Source organism: Rhinopithecus roxellana, chromosome 10, assembly GCF_007565055.1.
Source record: "Rhinopithecus roxellana isolate Shanxi Qingling chromosome 10, ASM756505v1, whole genome shotgun sequence".
Taxonomy (NCBI): Eukaryota; Metazoa; Chordata; class Mammalia; order Primates; family Cercopithecidae; genus Rhinopithecus; species Rhinopithecus roxellana.
Window position 1 is genome coordinate 103,130,857 of NC_044558.1, and position 13,442 is coordinate 103,144,298.

At 51.0% G+C, this 13,442-nt stretch overlaps 1 protein-coding gene across 10 annotated transcripts in view; it reads right to left on the reverse strand.

Moving 5' to 3' along the window:
- The window catches only part of EP400 (E1A binding protein p400), a 135,002-nt gene that overhangs the window by 27,718 nt on the left and 93,842 nt on the right, over window positions 1–13,442 (reverse strand). For all 10 annotated transcript variants that reach the window (XM_030939898.1, XM_030939893.1, XM_030939896.1 and 7 more), the window contains 11 exons: window positions 8,712–8,870; window positions 8,441–8,524; window positions 7,772–7,906; window positions 7,368–7,412; window positions 7,131–7,284; window positions 6,539–6,780; window positions 6,199–6,372; window positions 2,482–2,618; window positions 2,290–2,346; window positions 720–798; window positions 347–601 (listed from right to left, as the gene is read on the reverse strand). In XM_030939898.1, coding sequence (XP_030795758.1) covers window positions 347–601; window positions 720–798; window positions 2,290–2,346; window positions 2,482–2,618; window positions 6,199–6,372; window positions 6,539–6,780; window positions 7,131–7,284; window positions 7,368–7,412; window positions 7,772–7,906; window positions 8,441–8,524; window positions 8,712–8,870 — 1,521 coding nt within the window. The remainder of the gene's footprint in view (window positions 1–346; window positions 602–719; window positions 799–2,289; window positions 2,347–2,481; window positions 2,619–6,198; window positions 6,373–6,538; window positions 6,781–7,130; window positions 7,285–7,367; window positions 7,413–7,771; window positions 7,907–8,440; window positions 8,525–8,711; window positions 8,871–13,442) is intronic.

Consider the following 13,442-nt stretch of genomic DNA (forward strand, 5'->3'; position numbering starts at 1 on the left):
AGAGGTAAATGCGTCACAGGTATGTTTAGGTATGTTATACAAAACCCAGGCAATTCCAAACTTCCCAGCCACCTCCACTAAAAGGAGCTGCCTCTACCTGCCAAATCCAATAAAGCCACTAAGCCCACAAAAGCCTTGGAGGAGTGAAATGGCAGAATCTGGGCGAAAACACACAATTCCTCTGGGGTGAGACTAAGCCTTTTCCCATTTCTTTAGAGGAAGGTCTACAGCCTGGAAATGTGCTAGAACTGGCAACAAGCTTCGTTTTAACAGAAAGCACTTGAATCAAGTGCGGGTGGGGGTGACTTCCTGTGGACGGGAAGCCCGTGAGGAGGTCCCTGCTCACCAGCACGGCCGCGCTGCCCCCCGTCGTGATTGCGGGCTGCGCCTTCGCTGGGGTCTGCACAGGCTGCGTCTGGGTCTGGGGCTGTGGCTGGGGTTGAGACTGGACAGCTGGTGGCCCTGCTGGCGGCTGGCTGCCCGCTGCCTGTGGTTGTGGCAGCGGTGGTGGTGGCTGCTGCGGGGGTGGCGGGGGCTGCGGTTGGGGCGGGGGCGGCTGGGCCACGGCCGGCTGCTGTGCCTTCTGCTGATCAGCCAGAGCCTGAGGGGCAGGGAAGGAAGAGGAGCCACTGGAGGGGCAGACCCGGCCTGCACAGCCCCTGGATGAAGTCACAGCCACCACATTTTCCCACTCAAGCAGAAGGGCCCAGGGTGCTGACCTTTTTCTCTTTTGCGATTCGCTCTGCACGGAGAGACGCCACCTGGATGGGAGGCAGTGGCTTGTCATAGTTGATTCCACTGAAAGACAGATGCAAAGGTTAAAAACATACAGGCAAGTTTTAAGATGGACAAGCACCAAGTACCCTAGAAACCCCGTGCTGCCAGGGGCTGGGGCAGCTCCAGCCCAGCCCACGAGACGAGGGCATCAAGCAAGGTGCCCAACGTGCCCTGCAGGAGATCGAGCCACCTGGACCTTGTCCTCGGCCTGGCGCTGAGTCCTCTTCCTTGAGGCCGAGCTCTCCCACGCTCCGGGAGAAGTATCTCTGAACACATCCCCAGGGTAACTGGTGGCAGTCCCCAAAACGCACAGCCCACCTCATGTGTCTGCACTGTACTCAGGAAAATCACTGTCTATTCATTCTGTGAGGACGCCCTCCAGTGAGGTAAAGGGAGGGCGGGACTGAGCCTGTCTCACTGCCCTGGGAATGCCCAGGCTCCACGCCGTGCAGGCCCGCAGCAGGTCCATAAATATTAGTTGGGTGAATTAACTCTTCATTTAATCAACAACATAAATCAAACACCTGGTCTGGGCTCCCAGACACTAGAGTCCCAAGGATCATAGTACTCACATCAGAAAACAAACAGGTAAAACGTGCAGTGGGTCTGAAGACGTGTACTGACTGCTATGACGGGAAACAGCAGGGCAGGGCCGCAATTCTCAACAGTGTGCTCTGAAAACATCTGGCGAGGGTGGTGAAGGGAAGGCCTGGGGCACGGCTGCCAGCACACTCAGGGAGCACCAAGGGGCTGAAAGCCAGGGCCAGGCGACGCAGAGCATGGGCAGGAGGGAGTCCTGGGGGCTTGAGGAGATGGGCCCTGGGCCGACTCCCTCTGACAAAGATCGCTCCACCACTGTGTGGAAAGGGAGCCACAGAACAAGGAAGCCTCCCAAATCCGCCACTGTGTGGTGCCTAAACCAGATGCACACCATTTCATCCCAGCATTTCCAACATTTATGGGCAGAGTCGGACAGTCAGAAACGCAGCAGACACCCATGTGCTGGCACTAAGGTTCCACACTGGGGTTTTGCCATCCCATTCTTACCCCATTTACTTTCTTGCATCTACCCACTTCTCTACCCATCCATTCATCCATTCCTCTTTTCCCCTGTAGAACTTCAGGGCAAGTACACACACCCCTAAACATGATGTGTTCTTAAGATATGGCTAACAAAATCAGTGCCTGAGAGGTGGGGTGCAAGGAAGAAAGCCCCCCTTGTGGTTGGCCACATGGCCCTGGCACACTCATCGTGTCCGTCAGCGTCTTGCCCCACCGAGGGCCAGCAAGGACAATCCCCGCAACACAGAGACAGGGCAGGGGCTGCCCCATGCACACCGCAGCCCATGGCAGGAGAAGCACCGTCTCTCCTGCAGGTTCTGCGCACTGCCATGTCCAGCTGATGCCTGAACACACCAAGTGCACAATGATTTGCTGAACTCGCTGAACTTAGATGACACTGGAATGAAATCCTTCCAAACAGTAACAAATGTATCATGACTAGAGAAATACCTTTCTGCCAACACAGACGCGTGCTTGGGGTTCTTCTGAAAGGGATTCATGCCAAGCCTGCAGTATAGATGGTGAGACAGTATTAAATAAAGGAAATATCTGACGAAGCGTATGTTAAACATACATCAAAACCAAGCTTCACGCAATCTACTCAGTCATAATTAACATAAAATGAGCACTCAGAAAACATACAGAGGTTTGATTGGGGGGCTCCTCTTGCCCGCAGTCATTTTCATTAAGTCAAAGTGGCTCGTGTACAGCTGGGTGTGTGTGGCATTCTCATCCTGGGCATAGATCTGGCTCGTACGGAGAGGACGGTTGTTTTTACTCTGCAACAAAATTGATGAGAGTGCATTCGAATGAGGCAGCATGGACAGACGACTGCGCGGGACACAGGCCTCACTGGGTGGGAATCTGAGACTAAACTCCCCGTGGCTGAACACAAGCTTCCCTTTCCTGGGCCTTCTTTCCAAGTCCAAGCATAACCCAACAGCAGCGGCATTAAGTGGCTGTCACAGCCGACTGCTATGACACTCCCCAGTCCACGCTAACCCTTTCCAGGTGTTCTCTTACATAAGCCCCATAATCACCCAGAGAGGGAGAGGGAACAAAATAGGAGTGCAAAGTGCCCGAGGCCACACGGCAGGCAACCGTGTGGAGCAGGCTGTGAGCCGTCACCCGGCAACACCAAGGGGCAGCGTGGACCGCCACGGACACCACTGTCCTCTGCCCATGGTGGACAGTGAGGCTGGCGCATGCCCAGCGATGTCTCAAAGTACATTCTTGGGGGTCTTCAGCAGTGCTTATGCCTGGCAGTCCTTCCTTCATAAATTGCACAGCTAAACAACGGGCCACTCAATTGTGGGCTACTTGCTCCCAAGACATCTTAGCATCCTGCAGAATTTTAAAGAAACTCCTTGTTCTGTGAAGTGAGCAGCCGCCCCAGGCATACTCTCTGTGCAAGGTTACAGAGGTAGTGACAAGTCAAGACCAGGGCTCAAGCACCTCCTTCCTTGCCCAGGGCTCTTCCCCCAAGCTCCTCTAAACTCTGGTCAAAGAGTGCGTGCCAAGGCGAAAACCAAGACTCTCACATGACACAGCAGCACAGGCCCAGGTACAGGTGTGTCTGCGCATGTACAAGCATACATGTCTGTGTGCACACGTGTCCTCTACTGCTAGAGGAATGCCCTAAATTCTGAAGGCAACACTAAGGACAACCAGAACTAGAAACCAATGTGCAAGGCCATAGCAGTCTCCTCCCAGAACACTGCACCATACCGGGAAGCATTCTCCTCCTTCTGTCACCCTAAGAGTAAGCAAAGGGAAGGAGGGAGAAGGGGTGCATAAGAGTAAGACCAGGTCTATCACACAAGACGCTAGATGGCCAGGTTGAGCCAGGCCAGAGGCGGAAAGACTGTGTGTCTGGTAACAGAGCTCCTGTGCAGGCTCTAACCAGGCATGAATGCCCCGTCCCACATGGCTTGCCGGAGTCCCGCAGGCTCTGAGAGGTGGGGCTGTCCCACTCACGCACACATCTGACCACTGTCACCATCATGGGCTTCCACAGGGCGTGAGGGACACGGAGGCTCAGGATGCCCTTTAGGGAGCTCGACAAGCCACCGTGGGGTCCTCTAATGCAAAGAGTCATGGCCTCTACATACAGAAGGAGAGGCCCTGGAGAAAATTCTAGGTCTCAGGTTTCTGTTGATTCCTAAAATATAGGTTAAGACTGAATCTTACTCTACGTTTCTGTGCACAGGCTCTTAACAAAATGCTCCAACTTATTCAGAACATCACCCGCAGCCGGGGGTGGTGGCTCATGACTGTAATCCCAACACTTTGGGAGGCCGAGGTGGGTGGATTATCTGAGGTCAGGAGTTCGAGAGTAGCCTGGCCAACCTGGTGAAATTTAGGGTATTCTTCTAGCAGTAGAGGACACATCTTTACTAAAAATATAAAAATTAGCCAGGCGTGGTGGCATGCACCTGTAATCCCAGCTACTCGGGAGGCTGAGGCAGGAGAATCACATGAACCTGAGAGGCAGAGGTTGCAGTGAGCCGAGATCATGCCACTGCACTCCAGCCTAGGCGACAACAGTGAAACTCCTGTCTAAAAAAAAAAAAAGAACATCACCCTCAAACTTTACAAATATTTTGCCTTTTTCTCTGGATTAGCTTCATAAATCAGCTATAAAAGAAGACAATATTTTAGCTTTACTTTTTTCCATAATAAAGTAATGACTATTAATACAAACGCTTCCAAAACACAGAAAACCTAATTAATGCAAGATTCCAGGAAGTCTTACTGGTGAAGGGACCACAAAGTGGTATTACAAAGAAAATTTGCTTTTCTACGTTCAACAACAACAAAAAAATGCTTTATTTTCAGACAAGTATTTTTAGAAAAATGAAGAGAGATGACTGAAAGAGTGGGTACAGAAATAAATTAAGTGTGATGTTTGCATCCTGAGGATGGATCTGGCTATCATGGAGAAAATGTAATTCTCACAAATTAGAAACAAAAGTAAATACAGTAAAAGTCCTGGATGCTGCCTCTACTATATCTGCCCCACCCTGTCCCATGCAGTAAGACATGCCCACAGCTCCTGTTTGGATGGGCTCCACGAGGTGAACTGAAAGGCAGTGGTCCCCACACACCAGCATGGCAAGTGCCCTGGAAGTGAGACAGCACATCCCCCGAGGGCTGTGGACACCGGCAACGTGGGCACAGCAGAGCATGCAGACGCTGCTGGTGTGGGGGCTCTGGATGTGGTCCTGAGGCGAGAAAGGCAGGCAAGCAGCAAGAAGGAGCCGCCTGAAGAAAGCCAGATGCACAACGGAGAGTTGATTACTCAGTTCGAGGGAAGGCACGCCACACGCACGCCTACATGTTACTGACCAGCTGCCTGGACTCTTCCTGGGTCAAGCTACAAACCACACAGCTGACTTCTTACATGAAAGACCAATGATTTGACTATACTATATGTAAACAAACACTTGCAATACTTATAGTTAACCCTGAAACAGGAAATATTACGTTTGTCAAACCATTGCAGCCAGCCAGTCATTCAGTACCGGAATAGCAGAGGTACCAGTAACAGACTTTTAAGTACGCTATGATCAAAACAAAGCGAGACAGCTTATCTTTTCACTCACCCAAAACCTTCTTGAAAATGTCTGTCTATATATGACCAAGTATTTGGATGACACCCTCATTTAAGTATGCCATGATCAAAACCCAGTGAGAGGTCTTTTCATTCATCCAAAACCTTGTTGAAAATGTATATATATCGGCCAGGTGCAGTGGCTCATGCCTGTAATCTCAGCACTTTGGGAGGCCGAGGCGGGTGGATCACAAGGTAAGGAGATCAAGACCATCCTGGCCAACACAGTGAAACCCCGTCTCTACTAAAAATACAAAAAATTAGCCGGGTGTGGTGGCGGGCGCCTGTAGTCCCAGCTACTCGGGAGGCTGAGGCAGGAGAATGGTGTGAACCCGGGAGGTGGAGTTTGCAGTGAGCTGAGATCATGCCACTGCACTTTAGCCTGGGTTACAAAGCGAAAATGTATACATATATATACGGCCAAGTATTCCGATGACACCTACACTATCTTAGAAATGACAATGGCAGTGCAAATGTTGGTATCAGATAAAACCTCAGGTATGAGGCCTGCTGCCAACACCAAGCACAGTGTGAACACCTCCATCACTGCTCATGCCATAGGCGAGGCACAGTGCAGGAACCTGACCTCGCTGGGTCCACCAGGAGCCCAAGGAGATGGACTTCACCGCAGACCCACAGTCTGAAGGAGCCCAGTCAGTGAAGAGCAGAACTGGAGCTGATACTGCAGGCCACAGCCACCACACCTGCCTGTGTTCTCCTCGGAAGACAAACAAGACCGTGCTTACCTTCCCCTCCTCTCGTGGAATGATGACGTTCTCGTAGCGATTCCGGCACTGTTTGGAAGAGCGGTAGATTCGGCTACAGGAGTTAACGACGTCACTGACAAGATCCCAATTAGGTGTGTGAGCAGGTGACACGATTGTGAGGTTCAAAGGCAGCTCCAGTAACTGCTTTACAGCCTAGAGAACGAGGTTTCAGGTAAAACAGGCGAATACACCCTAAGTCAGAAGGTCTTCCCTCCTGCCAAAGACTCCTCGCAAAGTGATCACAGTGAGCTGGAAGCACAGATGTGAGGGAGAAAAATGACCACACGTGACTGCTGGCACAAAGACCACGCCCACCTACCTGCAGCAGCGCCCAGTCCTCACTGATGAGCCACTCGGGGTTGTCTTGACCAGGCTCGGCTGTGGGTTTGGCAAAAGTTGGCAGGGGCTTGGCGAATGGCACCTGCTGCTTCAGCAGAATATTCTTCTTCTGTTCCTTGCCCTCTCTGCGAATTTTCAGGAGGCCTGGTGTTGCTCGGTCAAACAGGGACCGAGGAGGGACGACTGCCTCCCCGTGACGCTGCTTCTTCTTCCTGCCTGCAGCTGAACAGAGAGGCCGTCTTCAGCAAGACAGTAAACCAGGAGATTCCACATTGGCAGGCAAAAGACAAAGGAAACCGGTTGGGCAAGTCTGGAGGTGCCTGGGCAAAGAGGCCGCAGAAAGCACCTGCCAAAGACAGACCTGCTCTCAGGTCTTCACAGTCAGTCAGAAGGAAACATGAAGGTTTCCTCATTGGAAACAACAGAACTTGTGCACAGGGCCTGAGAGGCCGTGGGCGGCGTGTGAGCCCTCGCCCTGCAGCAGACAGGCAGACAGCAGACAGCGGCCGACATGCAGGGACTCTGCAGGCCAGGGCCCTGCCTAGGTCGCGCGATGCCCTCGGGATGCGCACCTGAAGGGTCCGTTTTGTGTCGCTTCCGCTCCTTCCTCACATACACGGGGGGCAGCTTAGCCTCTGGGATGGGAGTGGCTTCATACATGAGACACATGACCGAGTCGAGATAGATGTCACTGTCGTCCTGTGGCGGGGTGGGCGGGGTCCAGAGCTGCATGGAGAAGGGAGGCCCATGAGATGTGGAACTCACAGGAAGCTGCCCGCCCAGACCCAAAGGGAGAGGGCAGCACTCACCGGCATGACTTCTGCCTGCCCATCGACATCTTCGTAGACATACTCCTGTAGGGAACACGGCACGCTCTAATTTCCACCAAGTCTCAGTGTCATGTTGTAAGCCACAAATCATGTACCTTCATACTTATTAAGTCTTCCAAATAAGTCTGATCGACATGACTATTTATAATAAGACTTATAAATGCTTTAATCAGAGCTGGTCAATATCTAACTGCAATCTCCAAGTGTCAATTTTTAAGAAAGCTGTGTTTTTAGAACATGAGTGAGGTTGTTTTGATATGAGAAGTAACAATTCCCAGGCATTTTCTCATGTCAATGGACACAGACTTTGAACAGCCAAACATGGCTGAACAAGGGCCCCTCAGCAGGGGGGCAAGAGGGCAGGAGGGCCCCGGGCCAGGTACCATGCTGTAGGCATCCTCTCGGGTGTAGGTCAGGAGCTCCGCCTCCTCCTGCTCCAGCCGCAGCCGGGCCTCCCTCTCCTGCAGGGTCTTCAGGTTCCAGAACTCCCACGCCCTCACTGCAGTCATCACTGCGTCCTGATGGGGAGAGCAGCAGGAACGTTCAGGATCAGGAACGCAGCTCAGAGCAGCCCCCGAGTCCCCGCTCCAGGTCTCCCTGCTGTCTCAGAGCCACATGTTCTCTATACACACCGACCCACAACGTGTCACCCTGCAAGCAGCAGCCTGCTGCAAATCAAATTAAAGACACTGAGGGGAGAACAAGCCCCCACGATCCCTATGGGGGGAAACCGAGCCCCCACGGTCCCTACGAGGGGTGAACAAGCCCCACGGTCCCTACGAGGGGTGAACAAGCCCCACGGTCCCTACGAGGGGTGAACAAGCCCCACGGTCCCTACGAGGGGTGAACAAGCCCCACGGTCCCTACGAGGGGTGAACAAGCCCCACGGTCCCTACGGGCTTCTCGAGACTCTCTTCATTTTAAGTTCATTTCCAAACTTGTGGGTTTTGGCTTTTGTGACTTTAATTTAATGAAGTCACATTTACTTTAAATCAAACTTAACTCTGAAAATATTGCGATTTTTTTCACTGACCAAAAGCTGACTCTCTTACCTCACTGTCTCTCGCTTTTTCTTGCTCAGTGGAAGCATGGAATAGTTCCAGGTAATTTAAAGCGTATTTTTCAATTGGTGTAAGCTGTTCCAAAAGTATATTTTTTGAATAGGGTTAATAGCCAGTTAATAAAAGTCAAATTCCTTATACAACCCACTCACCAACATGCATGTGAATCAAAAAAGTAATTTTTCTTGCAGTAAACAATAAATATTTTATAGAACGGTCAAATTTTTAAAGTATGTCGTTGTAAAGGAAAACATGCCCAAACCTGCTCCATGAAGTCAGCCAGTTCCTCTAATTGGGACGGTTCTTCATCACATGGCGTGTTCTCAGAGTCTGAGGACAGAGCATCAGTGTGTGGTCCCGGCACCCCCTCCTCTGCGGACTTCTGGGCATCCTCCTCCAGATACTCAATACTCTTGAGGGCCTGAGGAAAGTCTGAGTTTAGATTTTGCCTTGACAGACTTTTTAAATGAGGGTAGTTTGAACAAGAGCCGTCCTGTGTAAAGTTAACGGAGATGCCTACACTGTAATCACCCGCTCTCTAGAAAAGCAACCACTCCTTCCCTGAGGTCCTCTCACAGGTGAAAATGGTAACACACTTAGAGAATACAGAAAATGAGCGGGAAATCTCCTGGGCCTTGCTAACCTTACTATCGAGTTGGACAGGCAGGCCCCATGGAAGAGCTGGGCACTGACGCAGGCAAAGCATGCACCCAGGGCCAGAGAAGCTCTGAGAACAAGAAAGGCCCAGGAGACTCCATCTCAGACCTGATGCACACCACTGCCCTCAGCTGACAGACACAGCAGGACAGAGGCTTCTGTCCAGGAAACAGACAGCAGATGGACAGCCCAACGTTATGGCAGCAGGAGCAAGTCCACCACGAAATGTAGCATTGATGACTATAAACATACAAGACAGCTTTATCACAGTGCAAGACACGCAAGTTAGAATGAGGAGACGCCACTGTTCAGCTGCAGAAACAGCTAGGAACACACATCTGATAGTTACCTGCAGATGTGGGCAAAAGACGTCTGACATGGAGGTATGGTTTTTAGTTAGAAGATACAAATTAAAAACTGATACAATCTGTTTCCAGGGCAATCTGGTAAAACCTGCAAAGTTATATAACACCACTTCGACACTATACACAGAACTTATTGCCAGATAGCTGGTGCACCTAAGTAGCAAACATCAAACAACACAACATGTAGAAGAAAAGAGAGGAGGATGCACAGCGACCTTCAGGTGGGCAGAGAATCTCCTCAGCAGAGCACAAAAAGCGCCCACTATAAGACAGCAGACGTGGGCCCTGGATGGTGTCAGAACTCGAACTTCTGCTCATCAATATATAGCGTTTAGAAAGGCAAACCACAGAACGGGAAAGATATGTCACGTGTATCAAACAAAGGCCTTTTATCTGGGATACATAAAGAACTCCAACAAGTCATTAAGAAATGGAGACAAATGTCCGGGCATGGTGGCTCACGCCTGTAATCACAGCACTTTGGGAGGTCAAGGCAGGTGGATCACCTGAGGTCAGAGGTTCAAGACCAGTCTTGCCAACATGGAGAAACCCCATCTCTACTAAAAATATAAAAATTAGCCAGGCGTGGTGCATGCACCTGTAATCCCAGCTACTTGGGAGGCTGAGCTGGAGAATCACTTCAACCTGGGAGGCAGAGGTTGCAGCGAGCCAAGATCATACCACTGCACTGCAGCCTGGATGATGAGTGGGACTCCGTTTTAAAAAAAAAAAAAAAAAAAAAGAAACCCAATAAAAAAATTGGGAAAAGACTTGGCATTTCTTTAAAAAGTACTCAAACTGCCAGTGAATATATGAAGAGGCACTCAAACTCATCAATCAGCAGCAAAACTACAAATTAAACCGCAATAAGACTATCCCATGTTCCGCCCTGCAGCTACAGTGACAGGACCAGCAATTTTGCCTCCACACCACCACCCAGAACAACCCCATGGCGGGAGCATCCCCGGCGCAGCCACAGCATCCGCTGAGGTCAAACGTATGCAGCCTGAATTGCACATGCGTGCTTACCAAAGACAAGGATAGAAACATCCACAGGAGCACAATTCCAATTAACCACTCCATCACATCCACGAGCCGCAGACCTGATCAACTGCGGTATATTCAGACAGAACTCTACACAACAATGAGAATGAGTTACCGACTGCCTGCGCACAACAAGAAGGCAGACCCGAAGGAACAGCGCCCCATGTAGAGAAAGTGCAGAAGCAGGGAATGCTGTCAGAATTCACAAGAGGCAGCACCGATGGGGGACCGGCCTTCTGAGGAGCCAGCCGCATCCTCCTCCTCCACCAGATACTAGCTACCAGGTGCTTCTACTAATGGAACATTTCTCCACCTGGAATCTTTGTGATGCGTACACTTGCTGTATGTTTTTGTATGTCAACAAGGACTTTTCTTAAAACCATTTTTCAGGCACAAATCCTCTGATGAGCATTGCCAATGATAGAAGAATCCTACAGCCACAGCCCCGTGCAGCAGGTACGAGCACATCACGCTAACGTGGATCTGTCTCTGCTGGCAAAAGGTCAAGGGTAACCTACCTCTCTGTTCCCAGGGGCTGGTCAAGCCAGTGAGGAGCAGCCACCCTCCTCACACACCCACTGCAGGGAGTCCTGCTGGCTCTACCCTCCAAAGACCCCCCCCCTGCTGCCCCGGCAGGTCCCCCAGCTTTCCTCACCAGCCTTGCTCACCAGTGTTACTGCTCTGGGACTCTTAACTGGGCCCCAGGATCCCCCTGCCTTGCCACAACCGAGTCTCAACAAAGGAGTCAGAGCGACTCTCTTAGGTCATGCCAGACCCTGCACCACAGCTTGACTCAAACCCTTCCAAGGGCTCCCTGCAGTCAGGCCCCACCTGGTCACACCCTCCCCACCCCTTCAGCCACACTGACCTGTCTACTGTGGTGACCACAACATTCTCCCATGGACTCAGCATTTCACAACTTCTCGTGCGAATAAATCACATGCTTTACTCACTAGGTTTGGTTTCTGCCTCTCTCCTTACTAGAATATAAGCTTCATGAAAGGTGAAATTGTCTTTTTTTCGATCCTGTATCCCCACTGCTTAGAACAGTGCCTGACACACAGTAAAACAATCAACAAGTATGTTTCCAAAGAATCTATGTGTTGACATACTATGCTGCTGGGAAACAACAGAGCCAGTATGGAAAATCCCGGACTTCCGATGGACACTTGGGTGGATTCCGTGTCCTGGCTGCTGGGATGGTGCTGCGATGAACACGAGGGTGCAGACACCTCTTCTACGCACCAATTTCAACTCTTTGGATAGACACCCAGCAATGGGATTGCTGGATCCTGTGGGAGCTCTATTTCTACATTTTTGAGGAAGCTCCCTGCCGTCTCCCACGGTGGCTGTGCCAATGACGTTTCCAGGAACAGAGTGCAACAGGTCCCTTTCCTCCATGTCCTCACCAACACTCGCTATCTTTTGCGTTTTGATGACAGTCATCCTAACAGGTGCCAGTTGGTACCTCATGTGGTTTTTATTTGATTTTCCTGATGATTAGTGATGCTGGACATTATTTCATCTACACATCGGCCACTTACATGTTTTCCTTTGAGACACACAGAGTCAGGTCCTTTGCATATTTTGTCTTTGAGACAGGGTCACTCTGTCACCCAGGTTGGAGTGTAGTGGCACAATCACAGCTCACAGTAGCCTTAATCTCCTGGGCTTAAGAGATCCTCCCGCCTCAGCCACCCCAGTAGCTGGGACTACAGGTGCTCACCACCACACTCATGGTTTTTAAAATTCTTCTTGTAGAGATGGGGTCCCACTATAATGCCCATGCCAGTCTTGAACTTCTGGCCTCAAGCCCTCCTCTAGCCTCAGCTTCCCAAAGTGCTGGGATTACAGGCCTGAGCCACCACACCTGGCCCCAGCTATGATTTTGTGTTGTTTTTCTTTTTCAACTTCATGCATGTATTACCTCCTTAAAACAGAATGAGGTTGATCCATACCTCCCGATAGGTAACAATCTGTAAGGTATTTCTGTGTAAAGGAAATGACACACAGACAAACTCTAGAAGAAATGTGAGAAACGGGGTGGTGGTGGGGTGGGGAGCAGGGCAGGAGACTGGCTTTTCATTATAAATTCTCAAAGGTTTGGGTCATAGGTGGATCCCTCAGGAATAGACATGCTCTGGGGTTGAGGGAACGGGTCTCGCCCTGTTTGTCCTGTGAGGGTCAGTCTATTAAAGGGAGCCTGCTGTCTGCCTCTCGCTCCCTCTCTTGCTGCGTGGTCTGCACATGCAGCTCCCCCTCCCCTTCTGCCACCATGGAAGCCGTCTGAGGCCCTCACCAGACAGATGCTCAATCCTGAACTCTGCTGCCATCAGAATCATGAGTGAAATAAACCCCCCCCCCCTTTTTTTTTTTGAGACAGAGTCTTGCTGTGTTGCCCGGGCTGGAGTGCAGTGGCCGGATCTCAGCTCACTGCAAGCTCCGCCTCCCGGGTTCACACCATTCTCCTGCCTCAGCCTCCGGAGTAGCTGGGACTACAGGCGCCCGCCACCTCACCCGGCTAGTTTTTGTATTTTTAGTAGAGACGGGGTTTCACCGTGTTAGCCAGGATGGTCTCGATCTCCTGACCTCGTGATCCGCCCGTCTCGGCCTCCCAAAGTGCTGGGATTACAGGCTTGAACCACCGCGCCCGGCCCCATCCCCCTTTTTAAAATAAATCACCCAGTCTCAGGTATTCCTTTACAGCAACACAAAACGGACTAAGACAGTCATACCCCAAGTATTTCTTACTTATTTAGTAACTGAGTAATGTTTAGAAATGGAAGAGGAGACAGCATCAGAGTTGGTGAGAACAGGCTGAGTACAGGCAATGAGGGGGCTGACACCATGAGGCTGGGAGGCTCAATCTCGCGTGTCGAGGGACAGGTGCTGAGAGGATGTGCAGTGTGCCCAGTCTGGTCTTTAAC